The 22469-nt window shown below is 35.4% G+C and overlaps 1 protein-coding gene across 3 annotated transcripts in view; it reads right to left on the bottom strand.

Moving 5' to 3' along the window:
- Window positions 1-22469, bottom strand: part of DTNBP1 (dystrobrevin binding protein 1) — a 70367-nt gene that overhangs the window by 21510 nt on the left and 26388 nt on the right. For all 3 annotated transcript variants that reach the window (XM_042806805.1, XM_042806807.1, XM_042806806.1), the window contains exon 7: window positions 16977-16999. In XM_042806805.1, coding sequence (XP_042662739.1) covers window positions 16977-16999 — 23 coding nt within the window. The remainder of the gene's footprint in view (window positions 1-16976; window positions 17000-22469) is intronic.

Here is a 22469-nt window from a genome sequence, read left to right on the forward strand (position 1 = left end):
TAGGTCAGAAATTATATACTTGCACACTGCTACTATAAACCACTTTTTAAAGTGAAAACTGTAATAATATCAGCAGCTATCAAAGGCTGATGTCCTGATTTTTCTAACACTAGTTTAATGCTTTCTAAATAGTAAACTGAATGATGATACTCAGCCTAGGGGGCCAAAACAAAACAAAAAAATCAAGAAAAAGCCTGAGAGAGATTGCATTTTATAAGCATGGATGCATACTAATGTATTTAGAGATTAAACCAAGAAATGCTATTCTTAAACCCACAGGTAAAATGAAGAATACCTATTTACAGCAAACCAGCCTGTAATAATATAGGTCAAATCTGATGTTTCTCTATTTGGACATATCTCTCATGATCAGATCAGGAGACAGTAAGTTCTGCTCATTTTCAAGTGAGATTTCAGATTAGAGCATTTCACACTTAATTTAGTTTTAACTGTTTTTCAGAAGTCCTAGGTAGTAGAACAGATTCCACTCTTCACGTTTATTCATCTGTAGGAACAGATTTGACAGATTTAAGAGAAAGGCAGCAGTCAACTACTGAAATTATCAGTACTGGAAATATAATGTACATCCATTGAGCCACCAAGGTTATATAAACTGATACAACAAATTAATCCCACTCCTTCCCTGCTTCCCAAAATACAAGTTACTCAACTACTCGGTCATTACGAATGATACCTTTGTCTCAATGCTATGAGAAGAACTGTCCGAGCCTGGAAATGGAGCTACCTTCTCATTCAAGATGAGATCTGGAGGTCAGAGCTCAGGCTTAGCAAGTAAGGCAGCATGCAGACATGCCATTTGCACTTTCGCTGCCCCTGCTGCACTCGTCGTGCAAAACTCAGATTTTTCAGATCACTCCACGATTTTTGTAAAGAGATGAAGGAGGAAGTCCTACAGTAAATCACTTCTCAGATGTTATGCACACTGGATTGCACCTAACCAAGAGCTAACAGTACAAAAGAACAGTATGAAGCAGCTGAACTATAAAATGAGAGCTATGTTTAGAATTACTCATGAAAACTACCTCTCTAGGTATATGCACTTTTCTGACTTGCAGAATTTAGCAATGTCAGTATGAACAGCCTCCTGAAGCGAAAGACTCTTAAGAGAAACAAAATACTTGTCCGATATAGTCTGAAAAAAAGTCACAGTGCAACAAATTCTTAAAATAGAAGCTTGCAAAGCGCATTATATTGTCAGAGCAAATCTGTCTCCATCTCGCTAGAGATGCTAGCTCGGTGATCCGCATGTAACTCCACCTATCTTTGAAGGCAAAAACCGTCCTAGTACCACTGCTTGTGGGCTTTAATGCAAAGTTCTGGAAATTATCCAAGCCTTTGGAAGGGAGGGCATGCAGCTTTTTAAATTTTCTTTTTAGGTCATGACATAAGAGATCACGCTGATGTCCACTAATGTTCCATTTACAAAGGCAGAAGGAAATCTGCAGCTTGTACCTAAAGAAAATAGGAAGGCACTTCTGAAAGTGCTACATTGTACAGAAATTTCATGTTTATACAAGTTATCTAACACTTTCCGCAGATCTTAGTAAAACATAAAACTGAAAATATCATGTACTACATGGAATTGAAAACCAACTGTAAACCAGCATATTTTTGTCCATGGCAAACAGGCATTCCTAACAAACCGAGATGTTTTTAAACGGAAGTCTGAATGGAAATGAAAAAAAACAAACTATTTTTATTAAGTGTTATCCTGTCCCCCATGCTTAGAATATGAAAGGGTGTGTTCATCACAAATGATCAGAGTAAGTTAGATGTCAGTGCATTTAAAAGTTAATAAGTGATATTTGGAGCTTTTGTCATCTGTGAAGGAATACAAATTGGGTTTGGGACTTGATATGTGGTTAAGTCTTCTGGCAATGATAAAATCAAAAAGCTTGCCCACCCTTTTCTCAGACTTGTCCTTTTGATCAAAGTTAATGGTTATACACGATCTTGTGGCTTTATATGGAACTCTTTACAGCAGCCTTTGCCAGCAGCCAGATGCCATATTGCCTTCTGTATCAAAATAGCAACTAGGAATGATGGGTAAGGACATCACTGGAGCATGGATCCAATTAACGGAACGGGGCAAAATTGACATTTATATAATAAAGTTTCAGGTTAGTCATCAATGACTAAATTTATACCACAGAGCTAGTCTCACCCTCTGTAAATAGAAGAGCAGCAGTTTCCAAGAAACTCACCAAACCAACCGCTTATGAAAGAAACTTTTCTGCCCAACAGATTTCAGTAGAAGTTGTTCAAATACTCGTATGTCCTTCCTCCCCAATAATGTGATGACTAGGACCAGAGTAAGTCAGAAAACTGATGCTAAACAAAATAAACAATTGAACAGTATCACAACATAGGCAGACAATATTTTCAATGCTTATAGGAGTAAAAAAGCCTCTTTGATAAATTAATATTAGAACAGTTTAACACAATTAACAATTAGCTGGAAGCATATTAATTACTACAAAACAAAACCCCCAAACCATCCCACCCCAACACACAATGGCCTTTTAGGAATTAGTCTTTTTTTTTTCCTTCATGCTAATTCATTCAATATGTTTATATGTAGGAGTCTCCCTGCCCTCCCTTTCCTCGAGTAAGCCAAGCTCTCCCAGCGTCTTGTGAAATCAGCTCTTTTCTCATAACTCAATTGTTTCTCTAACACTGCTTCTCATTTGCAGCTGTCCACTGGAAATATCATGACTGATCCATCCCTGGATGTTATTTACCCTGTTCACAGTTGAATTAATCTCAAAAGTTCATTTTTCAAGTGCGACTTCATGACAGGGTCTGTTTTCCTCCTAAATCATTTTCATTCAATAACCTGTCACTTGCAGAACTTTTTGGCTTGCCATTAACTACTAGAGGAGAAAAATCTGTAAGATTATTATTATTTTCTGCATGTTTTAATGCTGTTAAAGTCACCTGTTCTCAACACTTAACCTTCATACTTGTGCGGCTGCCTGAAATGAAATACAGAATGTCCAAGTTAAAACTGAACTACATCTAGTGTTTCTCAAAGACTAATATTAGACAATCGTATATATAATGTGTATCTTAAGCATAAGAATCATACTTAAAGAGTGCTTTGCTTAGAGAAGCATACTGGACTATTTCTTTCATTCAAAAAGCAACAGTATACATGTTAAAATTGCCATAGTACTCACAAGGTCAATTCAAAAAGCAACTGTTCTTAAAATATGTTATCTCCTCAGTGGAAATCTTGAACTTTCAAGGACTGCAAAGAGGACTGTACAGCAAAACCACCGGCTTCTCTGAAATTCATTCATGATGTTTCAATAATGCATTAAAAATACCTTTAGACATTGTCTTGCATTCTACAACTTCCCTTCTAAAATAATTGGATTTCTTTTGTCTCCAAAATCCTCAAAGTTTCCAAATTTCTAAGAGTTATGACTTAAAATGTATTATTTCTTCAGTCTGTGTTAGATAAAACCTTTTCTGTTTTCTCTACTGTTGTAGTTAGTCCACAATTCTTTCATATACCAAACTCAATTTCAGTTCATGAATTTTAAGACAGTTAGACTGAATAATCACTGATATGGAGGAGAAATTTTCAGTGGTGCAAAAGCACCCTGAACTCTACGTAAGGACAGAGCAAGACGGAGAGAGAAGTACTTCTGCCAGACTTCTTCCCATCCTGTAACTAGTGGAAGTTTTCATACCAGTTATGGCTCCCCAAATGTGCTGAAAATCAAGGACTCTGCTTTCTAATCTGTCAGCCTTCCTACAGCTTTCCATCCATGTTTGGGTGTGATGAGAACCAGAGACTAAGTGACTGGCAGCACAACCCTCTGAATATGTACCAACAAGCAAAAAGGGAAGATGTGTATGTCACCCAAACCCTTAATGTGGACAGACCTCCTCCCGTCATGTAGGTTTGCGGAGACAGCAGATGAAGCTGCAAGCCCTTCTGAGGACCCTGCTCTGCAGCAAGTGCCAGAAGCTACCCTGCACATGAGACTAATGGCACAGACAACTAGTGCTCTGTAAAACAAAGGTAAAAAGCCCACCCTTCTAATTCCATTGTATGATTAAACAGGGACTTTTTTTTTTTTCTAAAAAAAAGATCACACCTATGATTAAGGCTTACAACAGTTGGGTCTGCAAAACTGCAATTCCCACATCACTGGTGAGCCACAAAACCTGAGCTTATCGAGTACCGCTAGTTCCGTTTCCTACCCAGATACACTGAAAACCATATGTGAAGCGTGGGTTTTTCACTTTAGTGTTCGATAGCCAGAGAGGAGATAATAAATCTATGAGGATTTAAGATTATGATCCAAGTTAAAACCCTCCTGAGCCAATGGATATGTTGGTGCACGAGGTCTGGAGTGATTACATAATCATCTAATTAAGGCAGAAACTTACTTCTATAAATGGCACCATTTCTGTTTGATTTAAAATGAGACACAGCCAACTACATTTTGATCGTCTCATTTATGCAACGTCAAAATAGCATTAGCTGGCTTCTACATAAAAGGAAAAAAGGCTGAGTGACATCTCCGCAAGATTTTTATTTCGCCTTAATCCATAGAGTCACCCAAGTGATTAAAAATGAAACAATGCGTTCACAGTTAGTCGAAACTGCCTCTTCACCTCTTTCAGTCTTAACTCTATCAGAAATATTACATACCTACAAATATGTTTTACTGATTTTTTTAAATAGCTTACTTTAAGTATTTCATTATTTTTATTATTCAGTGCCATTTTCCAAAAGAATATTATTTCACTCGTTCAATAAAAACAAATAAATCACAAAAAGGACCCCATACTAGCTACAATATTGAAGAATTACGTTTGTACAGTTTCAGCTCTAATGCCTTGATACAATTTAACATAGCATACATAACACTCGTAAATAAAACAGGCAGAATTGTTTACCAGAATCTCTACATTTTTGTTCCATTTACTGACCAGGAGTTGAGAAACATTCTGAATTGTTACATGCCCACATGCACATCTCAGCTATCCGCCCTTTCCATCTGCATCATTAAAACCTGAGCAGAACAAGTAGTTTAATAACACACTGCTGTGAAAGGCAGGACTGAGATTTATGTAAGAACATGCTACAAAGAAGGAATAAATTATTTCTACTGCAGCTTTTAAAACAATTCTACTATTTCTGAACACTGTAAGGACCAGAATAGTATCATATTTATGGTACCACTATAGAGAGAAATAGTGTCATGTGGAGAAATACAAAACCCATATAATCTATTATTGTACATTTATTTAGCTACAATTCAAACTGATGAAATGTCTGCACTTACATTTACATTTCTAACATATAATAAAATAGAATTATGTCAAAAGAAAGAATACTGTCATTATAAAACTGTTCAAAAATTCATTCACACCAAGATACAGTCAGAGGCCGCAAGAGCCTACAGCATTTGGTCTTTCAGCACCCCAAAAAGTATGATATCTGATCTTGTTACAGAGAAGCAATCTTTTTAAAAGAAGGTAGATGAGTATTCTTAATTTCCCATTAACCTCACCCTACATAGATGCTGAATAAACAGGTTATCATAAAAGAATATAAGAAGCCATCTTTAGTTTTGCATTTCTTTTTTCTGTCACCAAGCTACAGAAGAAAATGTGACTTAAAAAACCCCATTAGAATAATCCTGGTTACCACAGAGGTGCTAACTTTTCCAATATTAATGTTGATACTAAAGCTTCTACTTACTGTTACCTCATCCCAGCAGTAGTTGGAAGACTGATATTGTTAAACTCTCATTTCAGAAATATTCTCTAATTCCATATTCTAAACCTTACAGAAATAATTTCAAGGTTGGTCCCCACCCCACACAAAGTAGCTATGCTACTGTCCAGGATTTGACTGTAAATAAGGAAAAAAAGAGATTCACAGCTGCGCCCCTAATTCATCATGTTTACATTTCAATTTCAGGAAACAACAAGAAAAAATAGACAGCTTCTGTCAATACGTACAAAGTAGTTAAGGATACAAAAATGGATTATCAGTAGTATACATATTGCTCGCAAAGCTGACAATTTTGAGTGCAAAGTGGTCATATCACATATAGCAGAATGGAGGGTAAATTTTGTTATCTTTAAGTAAACAGTCAACCGTTCTGTCCAGATTTACGGAAAACATCTATTCTGATAAATGAAGTATTTCTAATCAATACAAATGTAAAGAATTCTCCCATACCAGATGAATTGTTTAAAACAAAATATTCAACTTTACGTTGTTATTTAACATGAGTACCAAATTTAGTGGTCTGAATTACAATTTATAGGTAGAGCCTTCAGAAAGGCATGCTCCAACAGGTTATTAAAATAATATAATAGTTCGATTTACTCTTATCTTTTGGTCCTGGACATCAACTGAAAAAAAAATCCACGTGAATGGTAATGAAAAAAACTCTTGCAGTGGTTATATAAAAGAACATAAAAAGAATCAGAGTAGAAATCCACATCTTACTTTTATTTCGACTGATGCACAGTTCTAAACATCATTAGTTACAAATTAACAGTGTAAAAATGTTGTAAATTGCATTATTAAGAACACTGTTTTATATGACATAGGGTGTTCATATTGATGTAAATAACATTAATTGCCTCATTTAAAAATATATATTTTTATAATTAATTATTTTATCTGAAGGAAACTAGGAATTAGCATGACTGCATCTATACTAATGAATTCACTGCTCTAATTTTTTATATTTGGCTTTATCTTCAGATAATAATTCTCTGTCTCCCTTCATCCTTTAGTATCACCCCACCCTTAGACAAGTCAGCTTGAATTTTAGCTAACAAGGTATCTGCGTGTTTGTACCTTTTACTAATTCCTATTAATATTACCTTGACAATAATGTAAAGTGACAGACAAAAGCAAAGCAATAAACAAAAGCCCTGACAAAACAGACATTAAGTCACTATTTCTTTCAAATTTGCTAAATCAAGTTGATAATTATCCTCTCGTTTATAGCACACCCTTTAGAAATCAGGCAATGGTGGTAACTGAGGAAATTAATTAAGCTAACTTTAATTTCATTTTGCACTAGCTTGGCAAATTAAGCTGACAAATAACAAAGATGATAATGAAGTTCCACCTACATGAATTCTTCTGAGTATTCTCAGTGGCTCCGGGAGATGACATGGCAGTAAGAAATAAGCAAGTAAAAAAAGAAACACAGTACTGGTCAAGTGAAAGCTCCAGTTACCACGCAGCTCCACTGATGTGCATCTTCATTGATGTAGAACAAAGACCGATGCTGGAAGGCTGCTTTCTCAGAGCAGGAATATCGCGACTGCCAGTTTTCAGCGGGTCACTCGCACACGGATGCATACACATGGACCCTTCAACTCTCTCCAGAACCTGAGCACCAGCCACCAGCAGCTGGGCTGTGCGAGAAACACACGCATGTATTTGGGAAGGTACCACATGCTGCTAAATAAAGGGGTGCTCGAAAGAGAGAAATCTTCCCGGGGGGTTACAATCTGATGACAGGCAGTTACAGCATGTGTTCAGTTGGCAGAGGGCTGGAAGCGTTTGAAAATGATTCAGAAGCGAGGAAAAAGGTACAGACGGGTTCTGAATCCTTTTTTTATTAGGCGATGTTCATAAGGCTCTCCCCTCAAAGTATTTTTCCTTAACATGGCTTAGCTCAGATACCACACAAACCAGATTACATACTATTCTTACTCCACACATAAAATATTAAAAATCTTGGACATTATTTTTAAATAAATTAGGAGCAGTCTTCTCTACTGAAAACTGAATTTTTTGTATTACATATCCAGACTACATTTCCAACAAAAAATTCAAAAAATGGTTACGCAGTTAAAAAAAAATTACAGAAACAGCATATGACCGAGAACCTTTGGTTATGGTGATGCTGCAGTTACACAACAGTGCATTTATGTTTCAAAAAACTGTAAGGCATTGCTCAGAATTGGGAATGCTGGCATACATGGCCTCTTCAGTTTAGGAGGAGGTGCAGTGCTGCTGGAAACCATGATAGCCATAACAATTCATTTCCTTTACTTAAAAAAATCCCATTTTGAAAACCTTCTTCTCGACAATTATCAAACTACAGCGAACAGACAAAAGGAAATTATGTAACAAATACTTCTCCAATTGTCATCCTTAGATGAAAAATTACTATGAATGTATGGGCCAACAAAACTCAGTTATATTTCACTGGTGAAAATAACACCAAAAATATCTAGGGGAAAGATTAAAAGAATAATAATAATCACGAGATAATCCTGCCTTCTGTCTGGACTTCAGTAGTTAAAGGATGAATACAAGTCAGAGCTGCAGACAAAATAGGCTTCTATTTTGTCTACATCAGTCATTTAAGTATTGTGGACAATTAGAATATTACACCTTTAAATGTTTTTCTTTTCTACATAAACTGAGTATGACAGGACTTATGTTCCCATGAAATTTTTTCCTATTATCTACACAGTTAGCTATTCACCCTGGCAATAGCCACAGAAAATCTCTATTCTTATGCTGGCCTCCTCCACTCCTTACAAAACCAGGACTTTGCAAAGCTGACTCCAGCACAGGGCCAGAAGCTGTACTTGCACACCCAAGAGCCCTCTTATTTTTAGCTGCAGTGATGTCAAAATTGTTCTGATACATCTGACCTCTGAAAGGGCTTTTGACTTAGTGCAATGCTAGAATGCAAAAAGAGTAGCACTCCAGGCAAAAGGAGAAAGTCACGTAAATGTATCGATATTAAAATTTGTTGAGAGAAAAAACTAGCTCCCTCAAAACACAAAGCAACATAAGACAGGATGAAAGAGCACACGGGTGCCACATTAAAAATACCACAAGATTCTCCAGAAATACTTGCAGATAAAGCAGAATTTTTTTAAAAAAATAAGTGTTCTAACTTCCACTCTCCCCCAGTCAGTATTATCATTAAAAAACCTGATAAACACAAGGTTTCATAAGTATCTGTAATATTAGCATTCTGTGGGTTATATTAACTCATTGTCTGAACATTGCTTTCAGGTGACAGCCATCATATAAAATCCTGAAATCCAGTTGACCAAAGAGATTACAAACAAACAAACAAACAGCACTGTTAAATTTGTAACATACAAAGTTACATTGTAGCCAAAACATACAATGAACAAAAAGTAAAAAAAGCATTTAAAGCATTAAATCAGAAGTGGTTTGGGGTAGAAGAAGTGACAAACTCAAAAACTATCTTTGATCAGCTGAGTTGCAATGGCACACAGCATTTGTTCCAAGGAAATCTGATTATCTGTTTTGTCCATAAATAGTCTGGTATCTCTATAGCATCCCTTTCTAAAATTTAGATTTGCTCTAGAAACTCTACTCCCAATTTACAGCTTTGAATATTCAGACCCATTTCCAATATATATATAACCACCTCAGAAATGAATGACATTTTATGATTGACCAAGATCCACCCAAGCCTGTATTGAGACTATCAAAGAAGCCCTGGTTTTCCCTCACCAGTTGAAAACTAATAAAAAAATGGGTGGTGGGGGAAATAATTTCCCATCATATCTGACTACTAACCCAGTTGGCAGGGCAACCCACCCTGTGGCAAAGCATAATGGGAAACAGTGTTCTGATGTAGCGATCCAAGATAAAATTGAAGATAATTTTGTCTCTGCAGCTTAAATACACTTAAACTCCCCTATTTTTACCCTTCCATTGAAATGTAAATTCTATTTCTTGTATAGAAAAAACTGTCTGTCCAACAGACTTGACACTTACAGACATGAAACTGTTAGGTAACAAATTTATGTCCAGTCATCTGCAAAACAAATGCATACACAAGATACTACCACTGTAGTTTGCTTCACCTGACATAATACTTAATCCAGCAAATGTTTTGGTGTCTTGTCAAAGGCAGCTAATAAATTTTCAACTACACTTAATGTTCAATAAGAAAGTGATGCCAACCAAAAAAAAAAAAAAAAAAAAAAATCACATTTAGAAGGCTAGCAAGAAGCAAGCAACCACTTTTCAGATGTGTATAACTCAGCACCATCCACCTGTGGGCTACAGAAATGTACATGTGAAAGCTTTTACTTCTCAGTGCTGGTGATATCTGCCTCTGTATAAAGATTAAATTATTTACTGGGGGGGATTGAAATCAGTGGAAGACCAAGAGTGAACCATCATTAAATTTCTCTATTTAAAAGGATTTTAAATAATACTATTATTACTTCATTTTTTTAAAAAGGCTTGACATGAAGTTGGTACCTATTTCAAGGAAGGCAGAAAAGAGAAAAGAAGTTACAAGTAGCTAGATTCTCAAGATCAAGATTCCATTCTCAAGAGAACAGTTATCATACATGGGAGTCTTGGTCAATTCTTGTCACAGACAATACAGGACATCCAAAGTTGCAAGGTTCTCTTCCCATTGCCTGGATGGGAAAGAAGCTGGTAACACACACTATTAACTAGAAATCTATCAGAATATTTTCAGCTCAAAGCAAAATAAAGAGGAAAAACCCTGAAATTTTAGTATCTTTGAAATTTGAACTCCTCTGAGCTTTCCTCCAATAGAATTAAGCAATTGTTTCCTCAACTGTTTTCTGGTATGTCAAAATAAGAATTGTTGTCTTTTATATCTGTGCTGCAAGATTTAAATATTGAAGTTTTTGTTCATGTTCACCTAAATAAATTCTAAAACAATCAGGAAACATTCATAGCAGAAGCACTGTCTATCTTCCACAGCATGTTTTGGAAGAGGCACTCAAACAATCAAAGGCACCCTCCCTCCCCTATTCTAATGTCACTGAAATGCAAAATCACAAAATACACCATTAAATTGGAACTCTCATTATTAACCAACTTGGTTATGGACACGATTTGTCAATAAAAAAATCTCTTCAGAGTAATGAAACACCTTGAGTATTTCTAATGTTACAGGTTCTAAGGTAGTACTTTTGGAAATGTTAAATTAAACGAACACCATGGTGGCTGGTATGATTTTTTACCACAATGTCATCTACCCTTGCTCAGAAGCAGCACACAGGATTGTGTGCTCAAAATTACAGCACAACTTCTAGTACAGCTACATCACAAGGTACGAGCTTTGTCTACCACAATTTGTAAAGGTCTCTACCACATATTACCCATGCATCTGGAAAACAATATGAAGATTAGGAAAAAGTTGTTTATTTTGACAGCCATCAGAATACAACATGATAAAGAGGATTGCTAGACTGGAAGGAAAAAAGAAAAAAATCAGTTTAACACACTATTTGTTGAGGCGAGTAGATGTCCAAAAAAGATGAATAAAGGGATGGAGTCAACAGACTGCTCCAAATATCATATGCTCTCAGAAAAGGGAGCAGTGAAAACCAGGAAATTAACATTTAGATACAAAGATATTTAAACTACTGATAAAAGGACTGGAAAACTGCAATTTCAACAGAAGCCTCTTAGACACATGAAGAGGGATGACAAGAGATCTGCATATCAAGTGTGACCCAATGATTTAACCTAGAATAGAAAAACAAGAAAAAACACCTCTTTACTTCACCAGTCTTCTCAGAAAGAATATTTTGATAAAGCTCTTAAAGCTTATCAGGACTTGGTTGGGAGAGATCTCTGATGCAAAGGGCTGAAAACATATTTTGTTGTATTGTAAATAGAAGTGCTGAAAATGGTCATATGGCCAGTTTCCCTGAGCTTGAATGAAACTAATCCTATTAAAGCTTAGAAATATGCATGACTCAGTAGTTAAAGCCATGTGCGTATCGGCCTTTACAAAGTTTCTGACACCTTTCATTATCCAAAAATGCTGTGTTGCTGATTTCTAAATGGCTTCTATTGCTTTAGTCGATTTCCAGAAACAAACTCAAAACATTTCCTCCTAAACTATTTGTTTTAAATAAAAAGGGACTTTTAGAAGCAATTTTTAAAGCTATCATGTATACAGTTCCCATTTGTATAAATGCTGAAGTGAACTCAGCAGCATATGCTATTACTATTGTGCAGTTCTACTACTTCTAACTTTAATTTTTTTTTCCATTATCTACCTCACTGCTCTGCTTCACTCTTCCATCTTGTAGAGATTAACAGCGTTCTTTAAATATTTACTACAGTCCTGGCTGCACTGGAACAGAAGCAAGGTTAACTTAAAAGAAAAAAAAAAATTTGTACTACATGCCTAGAAGGCTGGTAGAATTATTTCAAACCTCAGTGCAGTCATGAATGCACTAGGTTCCAAGTATCAGGAGAAAATAACCTATCTAATTTCTAGTTTATCAGCTGTAAAAATGAAAATAACACACCCTTTCTAAACCATGGAAGAATACAATCCATCAAATACTAAAATCAAATACACACGTACACAAACATAGACTAAAATAAATCCTGCTATTGCAAGAAATTGCCAAGATCCACAACAGAATACTGGTTTTTTAGCAGCTTTATAAGCCTCAGCTAGGACAGGACAGCACAGCGCATAAACCAGCTCCTGCAAGAGGTTCTCTGAACACTGAAATTAATGCAAACCAGAAATAAATTTGCAGGCTACTTCACATGGTGTAGCCAATGTTTTCATTCATAACTCCATCATCTTTTACAGCAAAGCCCTCTAAAAAATAAATTACTAAAAAAAATGAACTGGACAACCTTTGAGATGTTTTGTCCTGGTGCACACTCACACTTTGGGTACACAGCTGTCAGTGCTGTAGCTGTACCAACAGGGATACCACACACTCCCTGCCTTCTTCGGAGAGAGATGCTTAATATAAAGAAGCAGAAAAGCTTCGAACCTTCACACTTTCACAGCATCACAGATATTTAATATGTTATGCTTACACTGTAATAGAAAACCCTTGAGGTTGAAAGAAAAGAGACTGGAGAGGTTTGTCCTGCCCCTGTACACTATGGGTACAGCAATCAACAAAGGAGAATGTCTGGCCCTGTAAATAGTCCTAAAGCAAAAGGAAGAAAAATAAAAGCTACTTTTCATGATGAAAGAGTACAATATGTAATACAAATGTGAAGAAGGTGGGAACAAATTCTAAAACAGTATTTCCACTGACAAATACAAAAATAATTCATCATTTCTTAAAATAGTATAAGGACATATCCTTATTTCATGCTACTTAAAGGTAATAACATTGACAAGCGAGACTGCTAGCGGATTGTCAACATTCTTCAATGCTGCAAACACGTATATACACTGAGCTTTGATTGAGCCCCTTCCTGATGACACCCAGTATCCTCAAAGAATATATTCAATAGGTCGGTGAATTACCACTTCGTATCTTAGTGCACACAGGATGAAGATCTAAATGAAATAAGAAACAATTCTATTTCTTGGTTATGTGAAAGTTGATTTTGTTTCAATATTAAAATAATTCTTTAGTAAGTATTAGGAATACAAGGGTACTTCAAATGTTTGTAAGGTTACATACATTTGAAAATTTCACAAATTTACAGTGGTCCCATCCAGACTACACCTGGGTATCTATATCTATTTATATTTATACATACACAAAACTCCAGGGAAGTAAAGTTTTAAACCAGGTCTGAGAGACCTGTGAAACTGCTTTGTGAACTAGACCTGCATTCTCATGGTCAGTGCCAATATACAAGTAGTATTTTTTCTGTATTCGTTGTGAAATTGATGGATGCACCACTGTATTGATGTTGCCAGTAATGTCCTATTTTGACCCTCACAGACTATACCATTCCATTTTTTAATTCCAGTAAAGCTTATTTTCTATCCTGAGCAAGGCATGGGAACTCAGCACTGGTGAATGCAAGTTACAAGTGGACACTGAAAAATGTACATACAACCCTCTTTTTACCCCCCCAGTAAACATATTTAAGTAACGTTTTTGTGGTACTTCAATTTCTGCAGATTCAGACAGAATGAAGTTACACATTTCTGAAATATATTTTTATGCAAGACATTTACCATCCTTAATCTGGAAGCCAATACTTTTTAACATATGGTATTCAAATTCACAAATAACAAGTTACTATTATGAAAACTTGCACTTCTGTTCTTTTACATTAAAACACAATTTAATATACAGTGAATTCAACTGCACATGCACTGACAGATGCAAGTGTACATAAAGGTATTTTAAACAGTTCTTCTTTCCTAGCCCCTACACTGGGTATTTTATGAACTGAATGTTTATGAACACATTTCACTCCGGATCTGCAAGGTTTAATCCTTATGCAAGGACGAATTAGTTGAGGATGTAATCTACACTTGCAATATAAAAATGTAAAGAATCATCTACCCAACTACTTAGCACATTTCAGTTGGAACCAAACTTTCTTGAATGCAACAAACCAGCTTTATAAGCAAGATAAGATCTCATCATAAAAGCTTTTCACAACAGTAGTAATACTTCCCCACCTCTACCTTAAAATGTGTTAGGTAATGCACCACCACAAGTATTTGCCTTTTAGATGACTGTGTTACATTGTTATTTTAGACATGCTGCCAGCCCTTGCTGCTGCCTTTTCCTTCTGTGCCAGGATTTCTATGGCCATCTACTGTTATTTCATCATGCTTCGTCAACCAAAACTAGACCAAACCAAGTGACAGGTCATTTTCTGCACAAATCTGGTGAGCCTTGGAAGTAGCTTAAAATAGAAAAATGCAAGAAGGAGCCACCCGTTAGATGGGGCAAAGCTGCTGTAGAACTGAAACATCTGTCACTACCTAATCATGAATGCTTTGTGACCAGGAAGCTTTTACTCTACCTATTTTTACCCAAATTAAATATATGCTAGCTACTTAGAAATTGGCTGAAGGTCAAGGCTAGCAAAAAACTGACTGAAACAAATCTAGTGAACACCCCTTTTTCACAATCCAGGTGAACAACAAAAATTACAAGTAGCACCAGATCTGAGAAAGAACATCTTAGTAAGCAAGAAGCCATAAAAAACATTTCCTCTAAGTATGCATTTCCAATCAACCATGCACCTGCTTTTTAGCAGTTTAATCTCAATTTCCTGGGAAAAATGTCAAGCAGAACAGTGAAAGTTGTTGCCAAAGTCAAAATAGGTATATGTTGTTTATTTTAAAGCATGTTGTTGTGATCTTATAAGAAAAAATTTAGATTTGCTTGATATGACTATTTTTAAAAGTTGGTTAGCTATTACTTGTCATTCTTCTGTCAGGTACAAGCTTGTTTATCAGTTCATGGTACCAAAACAAAACAAACAAACAAAAAAAATCACAGAAATTAGGCTGACTGATCCTTAATAGCCATTTGTAAAGATCTGTCAGTCTGTGCTTTTTCAGCCTCTTATAGCTTCTGCTAATTCTTTTGAGAATTGTAGAATAAATTTGATCAGTTGGTTAAAAAATGTCCAGCAGACCTAGAGTATCCTCTAACCTGGTCTTTCCTTGTTACAGCACGAGATTCTACTCCTTTCCCATTGACGCTGGCTGCACTAGCCACAGACTGCAGCAGAACTTTTCAGTGAAGAAAGATCCAATGCCTGGCTTTTTTTCTTGGCATCCATTTGCAATTTTCCCTCTTCATAGTAAACTAAAAACTTTCCCTTGACTACCAAGACAAGCCTTTCATAACTAGTACTGGAAATCTGTATGCCTCTGTATCCATTACAAAACCAGTTACTTAGTTTGGTATACATTTCAAGGTCAACACACAGCTAACATCTTCCTCTTCCATGAAAATAATTGTCTTTGTAAAATACTTCCTGTCAAATAAAGTTACAACCTCTATTAGAAAAAGAAGCCAAGAGAGAAATAACTTTGTAAACCATCCTCCTGGCTTCCAGAAACTCACTTAGAGCACCTTATCCATGCAAACAAAAAACCTGGGATTCGCTATCCTCACAAGCATCAGGTACTACTACAAAGTAGCTGCCTTGCTTTGGAACAGAATAAGCTTAGCATTAAATTTGGTTTTGGATTGTGCTAGTCTGTGTTGAAAGCTGTCAAATCAATCAAAAAAAGGGTTGTTATGGCAAGCTACAGATCCAGTGAAACCTTTCATAATCTGTATTGCTTGTCTGTTAATGTTAGTTTTATTATTTTCCTTTTTTAGCATTATGTCAGGATGAGAAAGTAATGAACTGAAAAGGCAAAGAGGAATACAGTTGATAGAAATTACCATCCCTTCTTTCAATTTCAGGAAACAGTTAATGGGCATGAGTCAATGTACTTGACTTCATTCTTATAAATAAAGTCTAGTCACAAAGCCAGTCATGCCTTACTCAAAGCAAAAGATAATAGCAATTGTCACACGGATCAAACATACATTAACATTAGCAGGTAGGGTAGACCCGTATTTCTGAAAATGGTAATGTGTTCCATCTACTCACCACAGACAAAGCTATAACATATGACAGTTTCTAGCCATTGCATATTATTTAGGACAGATATTTATATATATTATCATGTATATCCAACAAGTTGAGCTACAAAAATTGCATTTGCTGATTTAACATAATACTGTGAAAATTTCCTAGAAATAGCTAGACAAAAGTCTAACAATTAACAGCCTGCGACTCATGTCAAAACCACATTCATGCTAGGAAAGACATCATCTAGTTGAAGACAAAGCCCTTTACTTCCAAAACTGAACACCAATTGAGAGGCTTGAATTAGATACAGAATCTCTGACACCTAGCTATGACAACAGAACTATCTGTGTTTTTCCTACACTTATGACTCTCCTCAGAGAAACCAGTAGCAAGAGCAGGTAAAAAAACAAACAAACAAAAAAAACCAAATAAACCAACAAAAAAAACCCAAACAAAACAAACAAACAAACAAACAAAAACAAAACAAAACAAAACAAACAGCCTTCTGGGTCAACATAAAATTAGCATTGTCAAAAGTAGAACTAGAACAGTTCCTTACTAGTTTCACTTAATACACCAATTACTGTTAGTCTTGGAAATATTCAAGCAGAAAATTAAAAATAGAATTTACCTTTGAAGGTCTCAAGTTCCTTTCTGTTGGAGAAAAGCAGAATTAAAAAAAAATACGTATTAGAAATACTACATCTAGAACTAAAAGAGATATTTTACACAGTTGAAGACTCATTACAAGACAAAAAATAAAGAATTTTACTGTCATTGTATATAAGGGTAGTATTACTATGTATGTTTATCTAAAGCAAACACTATCACAAGCTGTTTCAAAATCAGGCTACACCTATTTATAAACATGTACAATAACACAAATATTGCACATTTATATCTAGCCACATAATTTCTAGATACACTGTTGTAAAAATAACCAAGACCTCTTAAGGTTTTAGATACTAAAACATCCATTGCCTAGCAGAGCTTTGACAATTTATAGCACAATGAGTAACAATTAGTGTTGCATTTTCATCAATGCTATTCAAAATCCTTTTGGCAGAGTGACGGAAAAATTTGACATTATCACTCACCCAGTTACAACACACTTTAAAGGCAACAGAGGTATATAGTGACATTCCTCAAAGGAGAGGATTTTAAAGTACAGAAGGTGACACATAACCCACAATACTCATGTACTAGAAAGCTAAGAAATTAGCAGCAATAGTATATTTTTTTCCTTCATATCAGGCCACCTTCCACTTTTAGTAATTATGCAATTGTGAATGCAAAGGCTAAAAAACTAAGAGAAATATTTTCTCTGCTTTCAAGAAACTGCAAAATGCTCTATTTGCCAGTGCTACAAAGTAGTGATTTATCATGAATTTAGAGACTAAACAAGAATCAAAGCAATATCTTAGGTAAGGCAAAATACCAGCCTTTTCCTTACAAAACGTCCATTTACAATACACATCTTTTCAGTCTGTGTCTTGCAAACTGCCTAGTTAGATTCTGAATTTTGAAAGCAAGTGCAATTCTAAGAAAAATTAATTAAAAAAAAAAAAAGGACAGAAGAGTTGTCCAGATAAATGATGCTATTCACTACCCATAGACAAAAGCATGCTTCAGTCATTAACGAGTCACCTACTATATACACAGTTTCACAATACATATGCTATATCATAACAACTCCCCCTCCCTATCAGATGATGCAACTCAGCATTTATTCTTGCATCAAGAACAGACAAAACTGTTTCGAGCCTGAAACAATTTATTTTAAGCAAGACAAAGTATTCTAAAAGAAGCGAAAGAATACAATTACCTCCACATTTTCAGTGAACATTCCACTTTTGTCACCAAATGTCAAATAGAGGTTTTTGAAAGAATGGGTGCTTTACCAGGAAATAAGCTATAGTGTGATTTACACTAGAGAAGTCTATTAGTTGTAACTTCCTGTGAGTATCTATTTCCCTTCCTGTTTCTCCTCTATCCCTTTCCCAAGCTAGTTTCTTCCTGTTCTACCAGAGAATAAAGCTACTTCACAACACCTATGATTTGCAGGTCCATACCCTAATAAATTTTTCCTACCCAGGGTACTCTAAATATAAATTCTTAAACACCCTCACAAGCTGCACTCCTCCTTTAATAATGGCATACCAGTTGAGAAAACAACAATCACAGGAAATGCTTGTTTTCCATAGACTGAAACAGAATCACACTGAGGAAACATCTTGTGAAAGTAAGAGGAAAAAAACTACGTTACTTGTGCCTAAAATCAGGTCTTATGCCACTTGCCTCCAAAAGGGAAGATAAAATAATTACTGTCATTGTGTTCAAACAGATTAGCAAACAAGATGGTAATATAGTAACCAACTGACAGTGATATTTATTGCTTTCGTCTAAAACCCCAGAATTTTCCCTTTCAAAATCCATCAATATTTTTAGGGTCGATGCATTAAGATGCTGTCACTATACCCATATATATAATTGCCATTCATTAAGAAAGTTGGAAATTAATGTTTGACAGAACATTTTTTAAGAACACACACCTCTCAAAAATTTAAAGCATCTACAATTAGCATACAGGAAAAACACAGATTTGGAATCTAACAATCTGCCTTTCCTAGTATCCTCATACCAATTCAGATCCAAAGACTGATGATTCTTTATATTTTACACATGAATGAATCAATCACATCTCGCGGTTTCTCACAACACTTTTAATAAAATATATATTTAGAAATAAATATTTAAGGCCATGCTCATTGAAAGTATGCTCTGCATCAGCAACATGGAGGATTTTTCATTTTTAAATCAGGTTATCCAAATAAAAACTTGAATTTTTTAGATTTTAATCCTAAATCTCATTCATCTTCAGCTTTGATAAGCACCAGATGCTGAACTTAAAGTGCAAAGGAAACTATGACTTGTAAAAACACTGGAAAAACAGATGATTATATTGATTATAAGAATTATTACCATAAGATTATATTGAGTACATTTTCTAGAGGTGTAATTACAAGGTTTTAGACAGATGTACAGACAAAACCCATGTATTTAAGTATTACATTTCTTCTCCCCTTTGTAAATAAATAAGTAGTTATTTATTTATTGGTAAACTATCAGGAAGAAGATGCCTCCTACCTCTTCTCCATGAGCTTAGAGACAAAAAAAAAAAAACCAAACATCTGCAGAAGTAAATACATTGAACTTATATTAAGGAGGAAACTATGTATTTGGAACACAGATACTCTATAAAAGAAAAATCAGCTAGCTTGAGTAATGACTAATTTAAAAAGTTTAATCTGAAAATAGTTTTGGAAAGTCATCTTCAAAACAAGGTGGAAAGGCAAGCAGGAGGAAAAACTTGCATTGGAAGTAGGCCTGGATGAGTAGCTAGGACAGCTGCCTCATTATTTTATCTCACCATATTAAATTACCAACTTTGACGCTATATATTACATTTTGGTATTTGTTTTTCTTTTACTTTAAATGGTTCATTTTTTAAGATCATTTTTCACATCAGGTTTATTCAAAAGCTAGAGCATCAGAGCTCAGCCTTTGATGGATAGCTTACTAACAACATCACACTGGAAGACAAAACTGCAGTGCAATGAATCATCTCAGCAGAAGAGCTTTGTCAACCGCTTCAGCTCAAAAGTGTATTACCCTATATGTGTTTTCCGCAGGAAAAGGCCTGCCTTCCCCTCTACCCCATTTGTCTAACTAGTTTAAGGCAGCTGAAAGCTTTCCACAAACAGTCCTGGATTTTACAGAGTTTTCAGCCAAAAAAACCCATGCACTTCACAGATGGATTAAGTAATCCTTTCCATTATTATTAGAAAGAAAACACACACGTGCCTTGCCCCTGGCCTTGCTACACATGAAGGCTCCTGAAGCCCACTGTAGGCTTCTCAGCATCTATCCAGGATTAAAGGCACTCCCATGCTAAGTCTGACCATTAAACAATACAACCTACTATTTGGCATCTGACTATATGCTCTTTTGCTTTAGATACTAAATTTTAGGATAGTGCCAACAAATCTGGCTAGTTACACAAATAAGAATATTCTTTACTTTTTTACAGTTAACATTAAGCTTTCAGAAGGAAGGACTTAATAGTTGTATTACAATATAAATACCTCCTCTCAGTGAAAGATGAAGTTTAGTACCACTGAGCAAGAAAAAAAAAAAAGCTAAAATAATCAGACTATGAAGACATGGAGACACTTTAAAAGTAATCTTGTGCAGTGCAGCTTACGAAGCCCAGCTGCTTTTCTGAGAAGCAAGAGAATGTACAGGCTCCATATTATGCTGGAGTTATGCCCATGAAAACCATCTGGCCATACATACAGGAAATATTTTTAATCTCTTCCTTTCCAGTTGCTTGTTTTAATAAAATAGATGGGGAGCTTAAGTATTCTGTGAAATTCTGTGCCCCTCAAATTCAGATGAAGACCAACATGATATCAGAAAGTAAAAGGCAACAATTGTCAGTGAAACCCTAATTGCTTAGGCCTGTTTGCCTACTTCTTCAAGATAATCTGTAAGTCAGGACAAAAACGATATTCAGCTATATTTTAATGCCAGCATAAAAGACACGCTAATCAGATGCTTGGCCCTTTCTGAGCATGATGGACATAGGTAAGTCTGACTATAAACCCCCTCTATGCACAGCTGATAATGTCTCATTGTTCAAAACAACCTAGAGAAATTGAATCAAAGCATTGTTAATGCAAGAGATGCCATTGAAAACTTCCTTGAAACATCTCACCAAAAAAGACCTGAAGTATAGAGGAAAATGAACTGAAAAATACAATACTCCATTTTAGTCTGAAGTATACCTTTTATACAATTTTTTATTTGCAAGAAATACGATGAATTCTGAAGCAAATTAAAACTGTAGTGGCCTTGAAGCTCTGTTGAGACACAATGAGTCTTTTCAATTATTAAATTACCTGGAACGTTCTGTTGATCATGTGGTCAGTGGTCTCAACTTCATTTACAGAAAAATTGAGCTTCAGGCTTTGTGGTGAGAAAATATAATTTTGGAGACAACAGGTGAAACAAACTGTCTACAATATATAACTAGTTCCACAGAGTAACTGACACTACCTGAACTTACATGAATAGTTAAAAAGCAAATACAAATTCCCAATTACCTTCCCACTCCCCTCAGATTTTCATTGCACTGTTGGATTAACCCTGCTTTAGTCCCTGGGCAGAAGAGATGGATACTAGGAAGAAGATTATATTGGTTATCACTGATAAACAAAAATAAATCCAGAAAGAGGAATAAGGGAAGAGAAGGAGTCAAAATGATCCTGCTTTAAGTTACTGAAATCAATGGGAATTTAGTTTGTTCAACAAAAGTAAGACAAAGTTCTCAGGTTCCACTGTATCTTGCAAATGGCTGTAACACTAAGATCAACTTTCCAAAGGTAACTAAAAGCCACCAGGAATTCAGTTAAATACCTACAGACCACAGAAAGAGCACATTCTTTACCAGGATGCCAGCAGCCAGAATTGACAGTTCCATATTTTATCTTCAAGAAAAGATTAGAGATATAAGAAAGTAACAAAGTCATAACTGAATGTCAGAAACAATCTTATAACACTAGCTCTGAAAGCAACAGCCAATAAATTCAAACTACTAGACCCATGCGTAAACAAAAGACAGTATCTCAAGGCAGCATATGGATGGCAAAAATTGAGTATTAAATTAAAAAGATTTTACAATTAAATGAGTTTATAAATGTTGAGTTGTAAATAGTATTTACAAACAAAAATTAACACTTAAAGAAAGTATAGCTCCTTATATGTAATTTAATTTAAAAATACTTCTGGCACTTAACAAGATCCAAAACATAATCTAAGAAATACTGTATTTCACCTCTTATAATTTTGAAAACTTAACCATACCAGACATTTAAAAACTTACTTCCGTAGCCTGATTCAAGCTTTAGTAAGCTAAAAAAACAAGAGAGGGACTTTCCTGTGGGTGTCATCAGAAGTAAAAGACTCAAAATTTACGTCACTTGCATGGTGCCCAGAAATAACTCAAGAACTTTTTTGTGTACTTAGGTTTTGTATTTATGACACTGACACAGCTATGTTTTCC

The sequence above is a fragment of the Tyto alba genome, unplaced genomic scaffold (genome assembly GCF_018691265.1).
Source record: "Tyto alba isolate M040663 unplaced genomic scaffold, T.alba_DEE_v4.0 Super-Scaffold_48, whole genome shotgun sequence".
NCBI classification, from domain to species: domain Eukaryota; kingdom Metazoa; phylum Chordata; class Aves; order Strigiformes; family Tytonidae; genus Tyto; species Tyto alba.